Genomic DNA, 11,159 nt, shown 5'->3' on the forward strand with positions numbered 1-11,159 from the left:
GTACAGTGTGGGTTATGTATGACTGATGGATATGTATAGTACAGTGTGTATATATATATCTGATGGATACGTATAGTACAGTGTGGGATATGTATGACTGATGCATACGTATAGTACAATGTGGGATATGTATGACTGATGGATACGTATAGTACAGTGTGGGATATGTATGACTGATGGATTCATATAGTACAATGTGGGATATGTAGGACTGATGGGTACGTATAGTACAGTGTGGGATATGTATGACTGATGGATACGTATAGTACAGTGTGGGATATGTATGACTGATGGATTCATATAGTACAATGTGGGATATGTAGGACTGATGGGTACGTATAGTACAGTGTGGGATATGTATGACTGATGGATACGTATAGTACAGTGTGGGATATGTATGACTGATGGGTACGTATAGTACAGTGTGGGATATGTATGACTGATGGGTACGTATAGTACAGTGTGGGATATGTATGACTGATGGATACGTATAGTACAGTGTGGGATATGAATGACTGATGGATACGTATAGTACAGTGTGGGATATGTATGACTGATGGATACGTATAGTACAGTGTGGGATATGTATGACTGATGGATACGTATAGTACAGTGTGGGATATGTATGACTGATGGATATGTATAGTACAGTGTGTATATATATTTCTGATGGATACGTATAGTACAGTGTGTATATATATCTGATGGATACGTATAGTACAATGTGGGATATGTATGACTGATGGATACGTATAGTACAGTGTGGGTTATGTATGACTGATGGGTACGTATAGTACAGTGTGTTTATATATATCTGATGGATACGTATAGTACAGTGTGGGATATGTATGACTGATGTATACGTATAGTACAATGTGGGATATGTATAGTACAGTGTGGGATATGTATGACTGATGGGTACGTATAGTACAGTGTGGGATATGTATGACTGATGGGTACGTATAGTACAATGTGGGATATGTATGACTGATGGGTACGTATAGTACAATGTGGGATATGTATGACTAATGGATACGTATAGTACAATGTGGGATATGTATGATTGATGGATACGTATAGTACAGTGTAGGATATGTATGACTGATGGGTATGTATAGTACAGTGTGTATATATCTGATGCCTATGTATAGTACAGTGTGGGATATGTATGACTGATGGGTACGTATAGTACAGAGTGGGATATATACGGATGTGTCCTCTTACATCTTACACAATGCGTGAGTGCCATGTGACTCATTTTCCCCCCGCAAAAAAATGTGTCTTAGACGCACAGATGATATGCAGCATGCCTATTTTCTGTGTGTGGCTGCAACTTAAAGATATGACAGAGCAGTAGGGAGCAGGCAGCTGATGTTATGACAGAAGTAGGGAGCAGGCAGGCAGCTGATGATGATGAGAGAGCAGGCAGCTGATGTTATGAGAGAGCAGTAGGCAGCTGATGATATGACAGAATAGTACAGTGCATCAGCAGGCAGGCAGCTGATGATATGTCAGAGCAGTAGGGAGCAGGCAGGCAGCTGATGATATGTCAGAGCAGTAGGGAGCAGGCAGGCAGCTGATGATATGACAGAGCAGTAGGGAGCAGGCAGGCAGCTGATATGTCAGTGCAGTAGGGAGCAGGCAGGCAGCTGATGATATGACAGAGTAGTAGGGAGCAGGCAGGCTGCTGATGATATGACAGAGCAGTAGGGAGCAGGCAGGCAGCTGATGATATGACAGCAGTAGGGAGCAGGCAGGCAGGCAGGCAGCTGATGATGATGATGATATGACATAAGTAGGGAGCAGGCAGGCAGGCGATATGAGAGAGCAGTAGGTAGCAGGCAAGCAGCTGATGATATGACAGAGCAGTAGGGAGCAGGCAGGCAGCTGATGATGATGATATGACAGCAGTAGGGAGCAGGCAGGCAGCTGATGATATAACAGAGCAGTAGGGAGTAGGCAGGCTGTGATATGACAGAGCAGTAGGGTGCAGGCAGGTAACTGATGATATGAGAGAGCAGTAGGGAGTAGGCAGGCGGTGATATGACAGAGCAGTATGGAGCAGGCAGGTAGCTGATGATATGACAGCAGTAGGGAACAGGCAGTGATATGACAGCAGTAGGGAGCAGGCAGGTAGCTGATGATTATATGACAGCAGTAGGGAGCAGGCAGTGATATGACAGCAGTAGGGAGCAGGCAGGTAGCTGATCATATGAGAGAGCAGTAGGGTGCAGGCAGGTTATATACAGTAAAGGGAAGAAAATAGGAATTTTGGAAATGTACTGCTATAGTCCCCTTAATGATAAGTATGCTGGTTACACCTGCCACTGCTCCCAGTGAGGCTGTCAGCAGGGGCTGGCTGGGCAGAGGGGCAGGGTGCCATCTGCCCCCCGGGCCAGTGCAATTTTAGTGTTCCAGGGCCATTTTTGCATTGCATTCCCTGTGAAAAGCTGGGCCATTTGCTTGAGTCTGCCCCCCAGGCTGAAAGTTGCCAGCCAGCCCCTGGCTGTGAGTAGATGGGAAGATATGCTGGACCCTGGGACCACCCATCACATGCAGCTAAACTCACTGCCACCATTGTTACATTATAGACTGAAAAGCTCGCACCTAGTATATGAGGGCAGCTGGTTACCTGGGACCGCGCTGGGAGATGCTCCCGTCCTCGTGCGTGCTGTGCTGGGACCAGTGCTGGCAAATAAAAAACAAGTAACTGATGAGTGAAAAACAAGCACTGCCCAAGCGTCCTCACTCCTGCTCGTCACTCCACGCACACACAGGCTGCTTCCCCACTCCTGTCTCTCCCTTCCGGCTCTGCACTGTCCAATCCACGTCCTCTACTGCAAGCTAAGGCAGAGCCTCACTCTCACTTCCTGATTGCAGTAACTCCTTCAGGCCCTGAAGCCCAGTCTAGTGCAGTGCTTAGAGCTCCATAGTAACGCAGGACAATGCAATGTATGACAGGAGTAGGCAACACACACACGCGCACACACACTTGCACTGCAGCATGTCACTGTCAGTGCAGGGAGCTGTCTTCTGAACCCTTTTTGCTACAGCATTTCAGCATGACCCAATGCTAATAACAGGATGATTAAATAAGTGTTTGGCTATGTGAAAAGGTGTGCTGGTTCATCCCTGCAAGTTCCAGGAAGTGGATTGCTTGGAATATATATATATATATATATATATATATATATAAGTCCCAAAGAAATAGACGGCACTCAGAGACTTTGAAGAAATGAATATACAAGGCTGTATTCAAAATGATTTTGAATACAGTCTTGTATATTCATTTCTTCAAAGTCTCTGAGTGCCGTCTATTTCTTTGGGACTTGTACATTATCTTTTGGATGGAGCACCTGAGTCCTTAGCATCTAATTAAGTGAGTGCCGGCTGCCTGTGGACATTATATATATATATATATATATATATATATATATACACAGGTTGAGTATCCCATATCCAAATATTCCGAAATACTGACTTTTTTTTGAGTGCGAGTGAGATAGTGAAATCTTTGTTTTCTGTGGCTCAATGTACTCAAACTTTGTTTAATGCACAAGTTATTAAAAATATTGTATTAAATGACCTTCAGACTGTGTGTATAAGGTGTATATGAAACATAAATGAATTGTGTGAATGCACACACACTTTGTTTAATGCACAAAGTTATTAAAAATATTGGCTAAAATGACCTTCAGGCTGTGTGTATAAGGTGTATATGAAACATAAATGCATTCTGTGCTTAGACTTGGGTCCCATCACCATGATATCTCATTATGGTATGCAATTATTCCAAAATACGGAAAAATCCCATATCCAAAATACCTCTGGTCCCAAGCGTTTTGGATAAGGGATACTCAACCTGTATATATATATATATATATATATATATATATTATATGTATTTATTTCACATACGTCCTAGAGGTTGCTGGGGATGCTTCAAGAGCCATGTGGTATAGACGGGATCCGCAGGAGACATGGGCACACTATAAGACTTTGAATGGGTGTGAACTGGCTCCTCCCTCTATGCCCCTCCTCCAGACTCCAGTTAGATTCTGTGCCCAGCGAGACTGGATGCACACTGAGGAGCTCTCCTGAGTTTCTCAGAAAAAGACTTTTGAGTTGATCGCATCAGGAACTTTGTTAGCAGTTGGGCAAAACCATGTACACTGCAGGTGGGGCAGATTTAACATGTGCAGAGAGAGTTAGATTTGGGTGGGGTGTGTTCAATCTGCAATCTAAATTGCAGTGTAAAAATAAAGCAGCCAGTATTTACCCTGCACAGAAACAAAATAACCCACCCAAATCTAACTCTCTCTGCACATGTTATATCTGCGTCCCCTGCAGTGCACATGGTTTTGCCCAACTGCTAACAAAATTCCTGCTGCGATCAACTCAGAATTACCCCCTTTATTAGGTTTGTTATTTTCAGGGAGACCTGCTGGCTACAGGCTCCCTGCAGCGTGGGAGTGAGGGGAGAGAAGCAGACCTACTTCTTTAGAGTTCAAGGGCACTGCTTCTTAGGCTACTGGACACCATTAGCTCCAGAGGGTTCGATCACTATGGTACGCCTAGCTGCTTGTTCCCGGAGCCACGCCGTCACCCCCCTCACAAAGCCTGAAGATATAAGCCGGGTGAGTATGTGAAGATCAGAAGACTTCAGTGACGGCAGAAGACGGCTTGAGGGCGCGCCATGCTCCCACACAGTTCGCGGCACTACAGGGTGCAGGGCGCAGGGGGGGCGCCCTGGGCAGCATGGGGGGCCGCAAATACACTGGCAAGCAATATAACAGTGCCGCAGGCACTTGTTAGGGACCCCCGCCAGTATAAAGATTTTTGAGCGGGATCTAAGCGCGCCATGTCGGGAGGCGGGGCTTAGCCGCATAGCTCTCACCAGCGCCATTTTTCTCTTCACAGAAGGCTGCAGAGACGCTGGCCCTGATCCTCCACACTGCTGTGCAAGTAACAGGGTGCAAAACGGGGGGGGGGGGGCACTCATAATTGGTTATATTGATAAAAGCGCTAGCAGGTCTGGGCGGTATTATTGCTGACTTCAGAATCGGGATAGGCGCTGGATCTGAGCTGGCAGAACTCTCTCTGTGTCTCTCTAACAGGCTCTGCTGTAGGACTGTCCCCTATAGCCCAGTGTGTTGTGGCTGTCGGTACGTGTGTGTGTCGACATGTCTGAGGCTGAATGCTCTTCCCAGGAGGAGGCTGGCTTGGGGACTGACAGTTCTGTGAGAGTGACAGTGTCGGCACTGCCTACAGATGATTGGGTCAATATGCTGAGTGTTTTAAATACGAATGTGACTAAGTTGACTAAAAGGTTTGATAAATCTGAGTCTAACAACCAGACATGGAGGAAATCCATGGAGGATGCATTGTCACAGGTCCAGACCCCTTTGGGGTCGCAGAAACGTGCATTTGCCCAAATAGCAGATACGGATACCGACACGGATTCTGATTCCAGTGTCGACTATAGTGATGCCAGATTACATCCAAAACTGGCTAAGACTAGTCAGTACATGATTGTGGCGATAAAAGACGTATTACATATCACTGAGGACCCTGCTGTTCCTGATACGAGGGTCTGTATGTTTAAAGGCAAGAAACCTACGGTAACGTTTCCTCCCTCTCATGAACTGAATGCACTTTTTGAAAAAGCTTGGGAAAATCCAGACAAAAGGGTACATGTTCCCAAAAGAATTCCAATGGTTTATCCGTTTCCCTCTGGGGACAGGGACAGCTGGGAGTCAATCCCCACGGTATATAAAGCTTTGTTGCGTTTATCCAAAAAGGCAGCGCTTCCGTCCCCTGACACGGCAGCCCTGAAGGATCCTGCGGATCGTAAGCAGGAAAATACCCTGAAGTCCATTTATGTCACTACATGGTCGCTACTCAGACCCGCTGTTGCTGCGGCATGGGTGAGTAGCGCTATTGAAAAGTGGGCGGATAACTTGTCATCGGAGGTAGATTCCCTAGACAGGGATAGTGTGCTTTTGACCTTGGGTCATATCAAGGACGCTGCAGCGTATTTAAAAAAAGCAGTAAGGGATATTGGCCTTTTGGGATCAAGGGCCAATGCCATGGCAGTCTCTGCTAGGAGAGCATTGTGGATTCATCAATGGAATGCTGATGCGGATTCTAAGAAGGCGATGGAGTCTTTACCGTTTAACGGTAAGGTCTTGTTTGGTGACGGACTCACTGACCTGGTCTCTACGGCTACAGCGGGTAAGTCGTATTTTTTACCTTATGTTCCTGCACAGCAGAAGAAATCGACTCACTATCAGATGCAGTCCTTTCGGCCCAACAAATTAAAAAAAGGACGTGTGTCCTCCTTCCTTGCTGCGAGGGGGAGAGGAAGAGGAAAAAGGTCACAGGCTGTGGCAAGTTCCCAGGAGCAGAAGCCCTCTCCGGCTCCTACCAAATCCACTGCATGACGCTGGGGCTCCTCTTCGGGAGTCCGCATCAGTGGGGGCACGTCTCAGGCTCTTCAGTCAGGTCTGGGTGCACTTGGACCTGGATTCTTTGATAGTAGACATAGTATCCCAAGGGTACAAGTTAGAGTTTCAAGACGTGCCCCCTCACCGATTTTTCAAATCAGCCTTACCAGCTTCTCTTCCGGACAGGGAGATAGTAAGCGCTGCGATACTAAAGTTGTGTCAAAATCAAGTAATTGTCACGGTACCCCCGTCTCAGCAGGGGGAAGGGTTTTATTCGAGCCTGTTCGTGGTCCCGAAGCCGGATGGCTCAGTCAGACCGATTCTAAACCTAAAATCCCTCAATTTCTTTCTAAAAAAAATTCAAGTTCAAGATGGAATCCCTACGAGCGGTGATCTCCAGTCTGGAGGAGGGGGATTTTATGGTGTCGGTCGACATAAAAGATGCCTACTTACATGTCCCCATATATCCTCCACATCAGGCTTACCTGAGATTTGCTATGCAGGATTGTCATTACCAATTTCAGACGTTGCCGTTTGGTCTGTCCACGGCTCCGAGGATTTTCACCAAAGTAATTGCGGAAATGATGGTTCTCCTGCGCAAGCAGGGAATCACAATTATCCCATACTTGGACGATCTCCTCATAAAGGCGAGGTCCAAGGAGCAATTGTTGAAGAATGTTGCCCTTTCACTGACGATTCTGCAACAACACAGTTGGCTCCTAAATCTGCCAAAATCACAGTTGGATCCAACGATACGGCTGTCGTTCCTGGGTATGATTCTGGATACAGAATTACAGAGCGTTTTTCTGCCAGTGGAAAAAGCATTGGAAATACAGAAATAGTAAAACAGATTCTGAAACCGGCAAGGGTGTCAGTTCTTCACTGCACTTGGTTGTGGGGAAGATGGTGGTGGCCTACGAGGCCATTCCATATGGCAGGTTCCATGCCAGGGTGTTTCAGGGGAACCTGCTGGACTAGTGGTCCGGGTCTCACCTGGACATGCACCGGAAAATAATTCTATCTCCCAGGACCAGAATTTCCCTTCTGTGGTGGCTGCATAGTTCTCACCTTCTGGAGGGATGCAGATTCGGGATTCAGGATTGGATCCTGGTGACCACGGATGCAAGCCTCCGAGGCTGGGGAGCAGTCACACAGGGAAGAAACTTTCAGGGAAAGTGGTCAAGTCAGGAAGCTTGTCTACACATAAACGTTCTGGAATTAAGAGCCATCCACAACGGCATACTGCAAGCAGAACAAATTCTTCGAGGTCTGCCGGTCTTGATTCAGTCAGACAACGTGACAGCAGTGGCGTACATAAACCGCCAGGGCGGAACAAAGAGCAGAGCGGCGATGGCCGAGGCCACAAAGATTCTTCGCTGGGCGGAAAGACATGCCAGCGCTCTGACAGCGGTCTTCATTCCAGGAGTGGACAACTGGGAAGCAGACTTCCTCAGCAGACACGATCTCCATCCAGGAGAGTGGGGTCTTCATCAAGAGGTCTTTGCAGAAGTGACAAGTCATTGGGGAGTTCCTCAAGTGGACATGATAGCATCCCGCCTCAACAAGAAACTTCAGAAATATTGTTCCAGGTCAAGGGACCCTCAGGCGATAGCGGTGGATGCCCTAGTGACACCGTGGGTGTTTCAGTCGGTCTATGTGTTACCTCCACTTCCACTCATTCCGAAGGTGATAAAAATTATAAGAAGAACAAGGGTTCAGGTGATCCTTATTGTTCCAGATTGACCAAAAAGTGCCTGGTATCCAGATCTTCAGGAGTTACTCATAGAAGATCCCTGGCCTCTTCCTCTTTGCGAGGACCTGTTACAACAGGGGCCGTGCGTGTAGCAGGACTTACCGCGGCTGCGTTTGACGGCGTGGCGGTTGAGCGCCAAAATCTAGTCTGAAAGGGTATTCCCAGTGAAGTCATTCCTACACTTCTTCAGGCTAGGAATGAAGTAATGGCAAAGCATTACCACCGTATTTGGAGAAAATATATGTCTTGGTGTGAATCCAAGAAGGCTCCTACGGAAGAATTTCACATGGGGCGGTTGCTCCATTTCCTACAAGCAGGTGTGGATGCGGGCCTAAAGTTAGGCTCTATTAAAGTACAGATTTCGGCCTTATCGATCTTTTTTCAAAAAGAATTGGCCTCCCTTCCCGAAGTTCAGACCTTCGTGAAAGGTGTGATGCACATCCAACCTCCCTTTGTGCCCCCAGTGGCATCATGGGTCCTTAATGTGGTGTTACAATTCTGACAATCACATTGGTTTGAACCTTTGCGCAAGGTTGAGTTAAAATTCCTTACTTGGAAAGTGGTCATGTTGTTGGCCTTGGCGTCTGCAAGGCGAGTGTCTGAGTTGGCGGCTTTGTCTCACAAAGCCCCTATTTGATTTTCCATGCTGATAGAGCGGAGTTGAGAACTCGTCAGCAATTTCTGTCAAAAGTGGTTTCATCATTTCATGTTAACCAGCCAATTGTGGTGCCAGTGGCTACTGACGCCTTGGCGGAGTCAAAGTCTCTCGATGTGGTCAGAGCTTTGAAGATCTATGTCGCCAGAACGGCGCAGATTAGGAAAACAGAGGCTCTTTGTCCTGTGGGCTCCCAACAAATTGGGGCTCCTGCTTCTAAGCAGACTATTGCGCGCTGGATTTGTAATACGATTCAGCAGGCTCATTCTACGGTAGGATTGCCATTACCAAAATCGGTGAAAGCCCATTCTACCAGAAAAGTGGGCTCATCCTGGGCGGCTGCCCGGGGAGTCTCGGCGTTACAACTTTGCCGAGCTGCTACTTGGTCGGGTTCAAACACCTTTGCAAAGTTTTACAAGTTTGATACCCTGGCTGAGGAGGACCTCTTGTTTGGTCAATCGGTGCTGCAGAGTCATCCGCACTCTCCCGCCCGTTCTAGAGCTTTGGTATAAACCCCATGGTTCTTGAAGCATCCCCAGCATCCTCTAGGACGTATGAGAAAATAGGATTTTAATACCTACCGGTAAATCCTTTTCTCTTAGTCCGTAGAGGATGCTGGGCGCCCGTCCCAGTGCGGGCTGTATCTGCAGTTTGCTTATAGTTATGCTCATGTTGCGTTGAGTAAGTCACTCTGTGACTGTTGTTGGTCATGCCATTGCATGCGTTGTTATTGAATGCCATGTTGTACGGCGTGTTAGTGGTGTGAGCTGGTATGTATCTCACCTTAGTTTAAAATAATTAAATAAATCCTTTTCCTCGAATTGTCCGTCTCCCTGGGCACAGTTCCTATAACTGGAGTCTGGAGGAGGGGCATAGAGGGAGGAGCCAGTTCACACCCATTCAAAGTCTTATAGTGTGCCCATGTCTCCTGCGGATCCCGTCTATACCCCATGGCTCTTGAAGCATCCCCAGCATCCTCTACGGACTAAGAGAAAAGGATTTACCGGTAGGTATTAAAATCCTATTATATATATATGTATATATGTATAAATCCCTTTCTCTGGTCTGAAAAGAAGACCCCACAGCTAACAATAGGTGGGATACCACACAGACATATCCCCATCTTCACATAATTAACTCCTCTTCAATTCACACTAAACATTCACAAAAATTATAATCACCCTCCCCCTGTTATTATATTAACCCTCCCTTTTCTCTAGTTCACACTATTATAATCTGCCCTAACACACACCCAGTAAACCCACCTCCCCACCATTCACATCCCATACATGCTCTGTTTATACCTTGCACGTCCCTGCTGTTAACCCCACCCTCTCCAGTTCACACTTTACTTGTGCTGAATCTTCTCCTGATTCCACCGCTGCTCTGCCACAACTGTAAAAACTAAAAATCAAAGACAAGCCCAAAAACAAGCAACCATCAAAAATAAAAAGCAACGTGAAAAAAACAACCAAGCCCAATTCCACTGGTGCTGTGCCTTACTGCCGGGTGTTAGTGGCTACCGGTGTGGTAGCGTCTAGTTTCTCTCCGTGCAGAGGACCTTTCCCATAACCCCCTGGGTCCATGTCACAATCTATTTGGAATAGAAAAGTGTGGCAAACGGAGCGAGACACCGAGCCCGAAGCGTGGCGAGGGTCCAATTCTGCAGAGAAAAAAAAAATTCCCCCAAACGAACAGAGAACGAAGAAAACTTTTAGGAGCTGTCAGGGCGGAAATTCTCTCCTGCCTACTCGTTTTGTCACGTCCAGGTCCTTAGCACGAAGGCAACATAAACACAACCGGCCGGTGTGGGTGTTAGTGAGAAGATATGAGACGTAAGGGCAGCATACTTCCGCCCTCACACTGCTGGGGAGGTACAATGGCATGCAGCCTGTGTTAACTTCCGCCCTCACACTGCTGAAGCCGTAGATTGGCACGGCAGCCCATGGTACACTTCCACCCTCACACTGCTGGGGCAGTACAGTGGCATACAGCCCATGGTACACTTCCACCCTCACACTGCTGGGGAAGTACAGTGGCATGCAGCCCATGGTACACTTCCACCCTCACACTGCTGGGGTAGTACAGTGGCATGCAGCCCATGGTACACTTCCACCCTCACACTGCTGGGGTAGTACAGTGCATGCAGCCCATGGTACACTTCCACCCTCACACTGCTGGGGAAGTACAGTGGCATGCAGCCCATGGTACACTTCCACCCTCACACTGCTGGGGTAGTACAGTGGCATGCAGCCCATGGTACACTTCCACCCTCACACTGCTGGGGTAGTACAGTGCATGCAGC

General features: G+C 47.3%; 1 protein-coding gene across 4 annotated transcripts in view; it reads right to left on the reverse strand.

Annotated features, from left to right (window-relative positions):
* Positions 1–10,659, reverse strand: part of LOC134966014 (nucleobindin-2-like) — an 83,365-nt gene extending 72,706 nt beyond the window's left edge. The window contains exons 1-2 of one of the 4 annotated variants that reach the window (XM_063942464.1): positions 10,358–10,659; positions 2,608–2,688 (exon numbers count right to left, since the gene is read on the reverse strand). In XM_063942464.1, coding sequence (XP_063798534.1) covers positions 2,608–2,688; positions 10,358–10,440 — 164 coding nt within the window. In that variant the 5' untranslated portion in view covers positions 10,441–10,659. Of the gene's footprint in view, positions 1–2,607; positions 2,868–10,158; positions 10,335–10,357 lie in introns of those variants that run through there. The other 3 variants (XM_063942463.1, XM_063942466.1, XM_063942465.1) reach the window with 3 other exon arrangements.
* Between the last annotated feature and the right edge of the window lie 500 nt (positions 10,660–11,159).

This window comes from Pseudophryne corroboree, chromosome 10, assembly GCF_028390025.1.
Source record: "Pseudophryne corroboree isolate aPseCor3 chromosome 10, aPseCor3.hap2, whole genome shotgun sequence".
NCBI lineage: Eukaryota > Metazoa > Chordata > Amphibia > Anura > Myobatrachidae > Pseudophryne > Pseudophryne corroboree.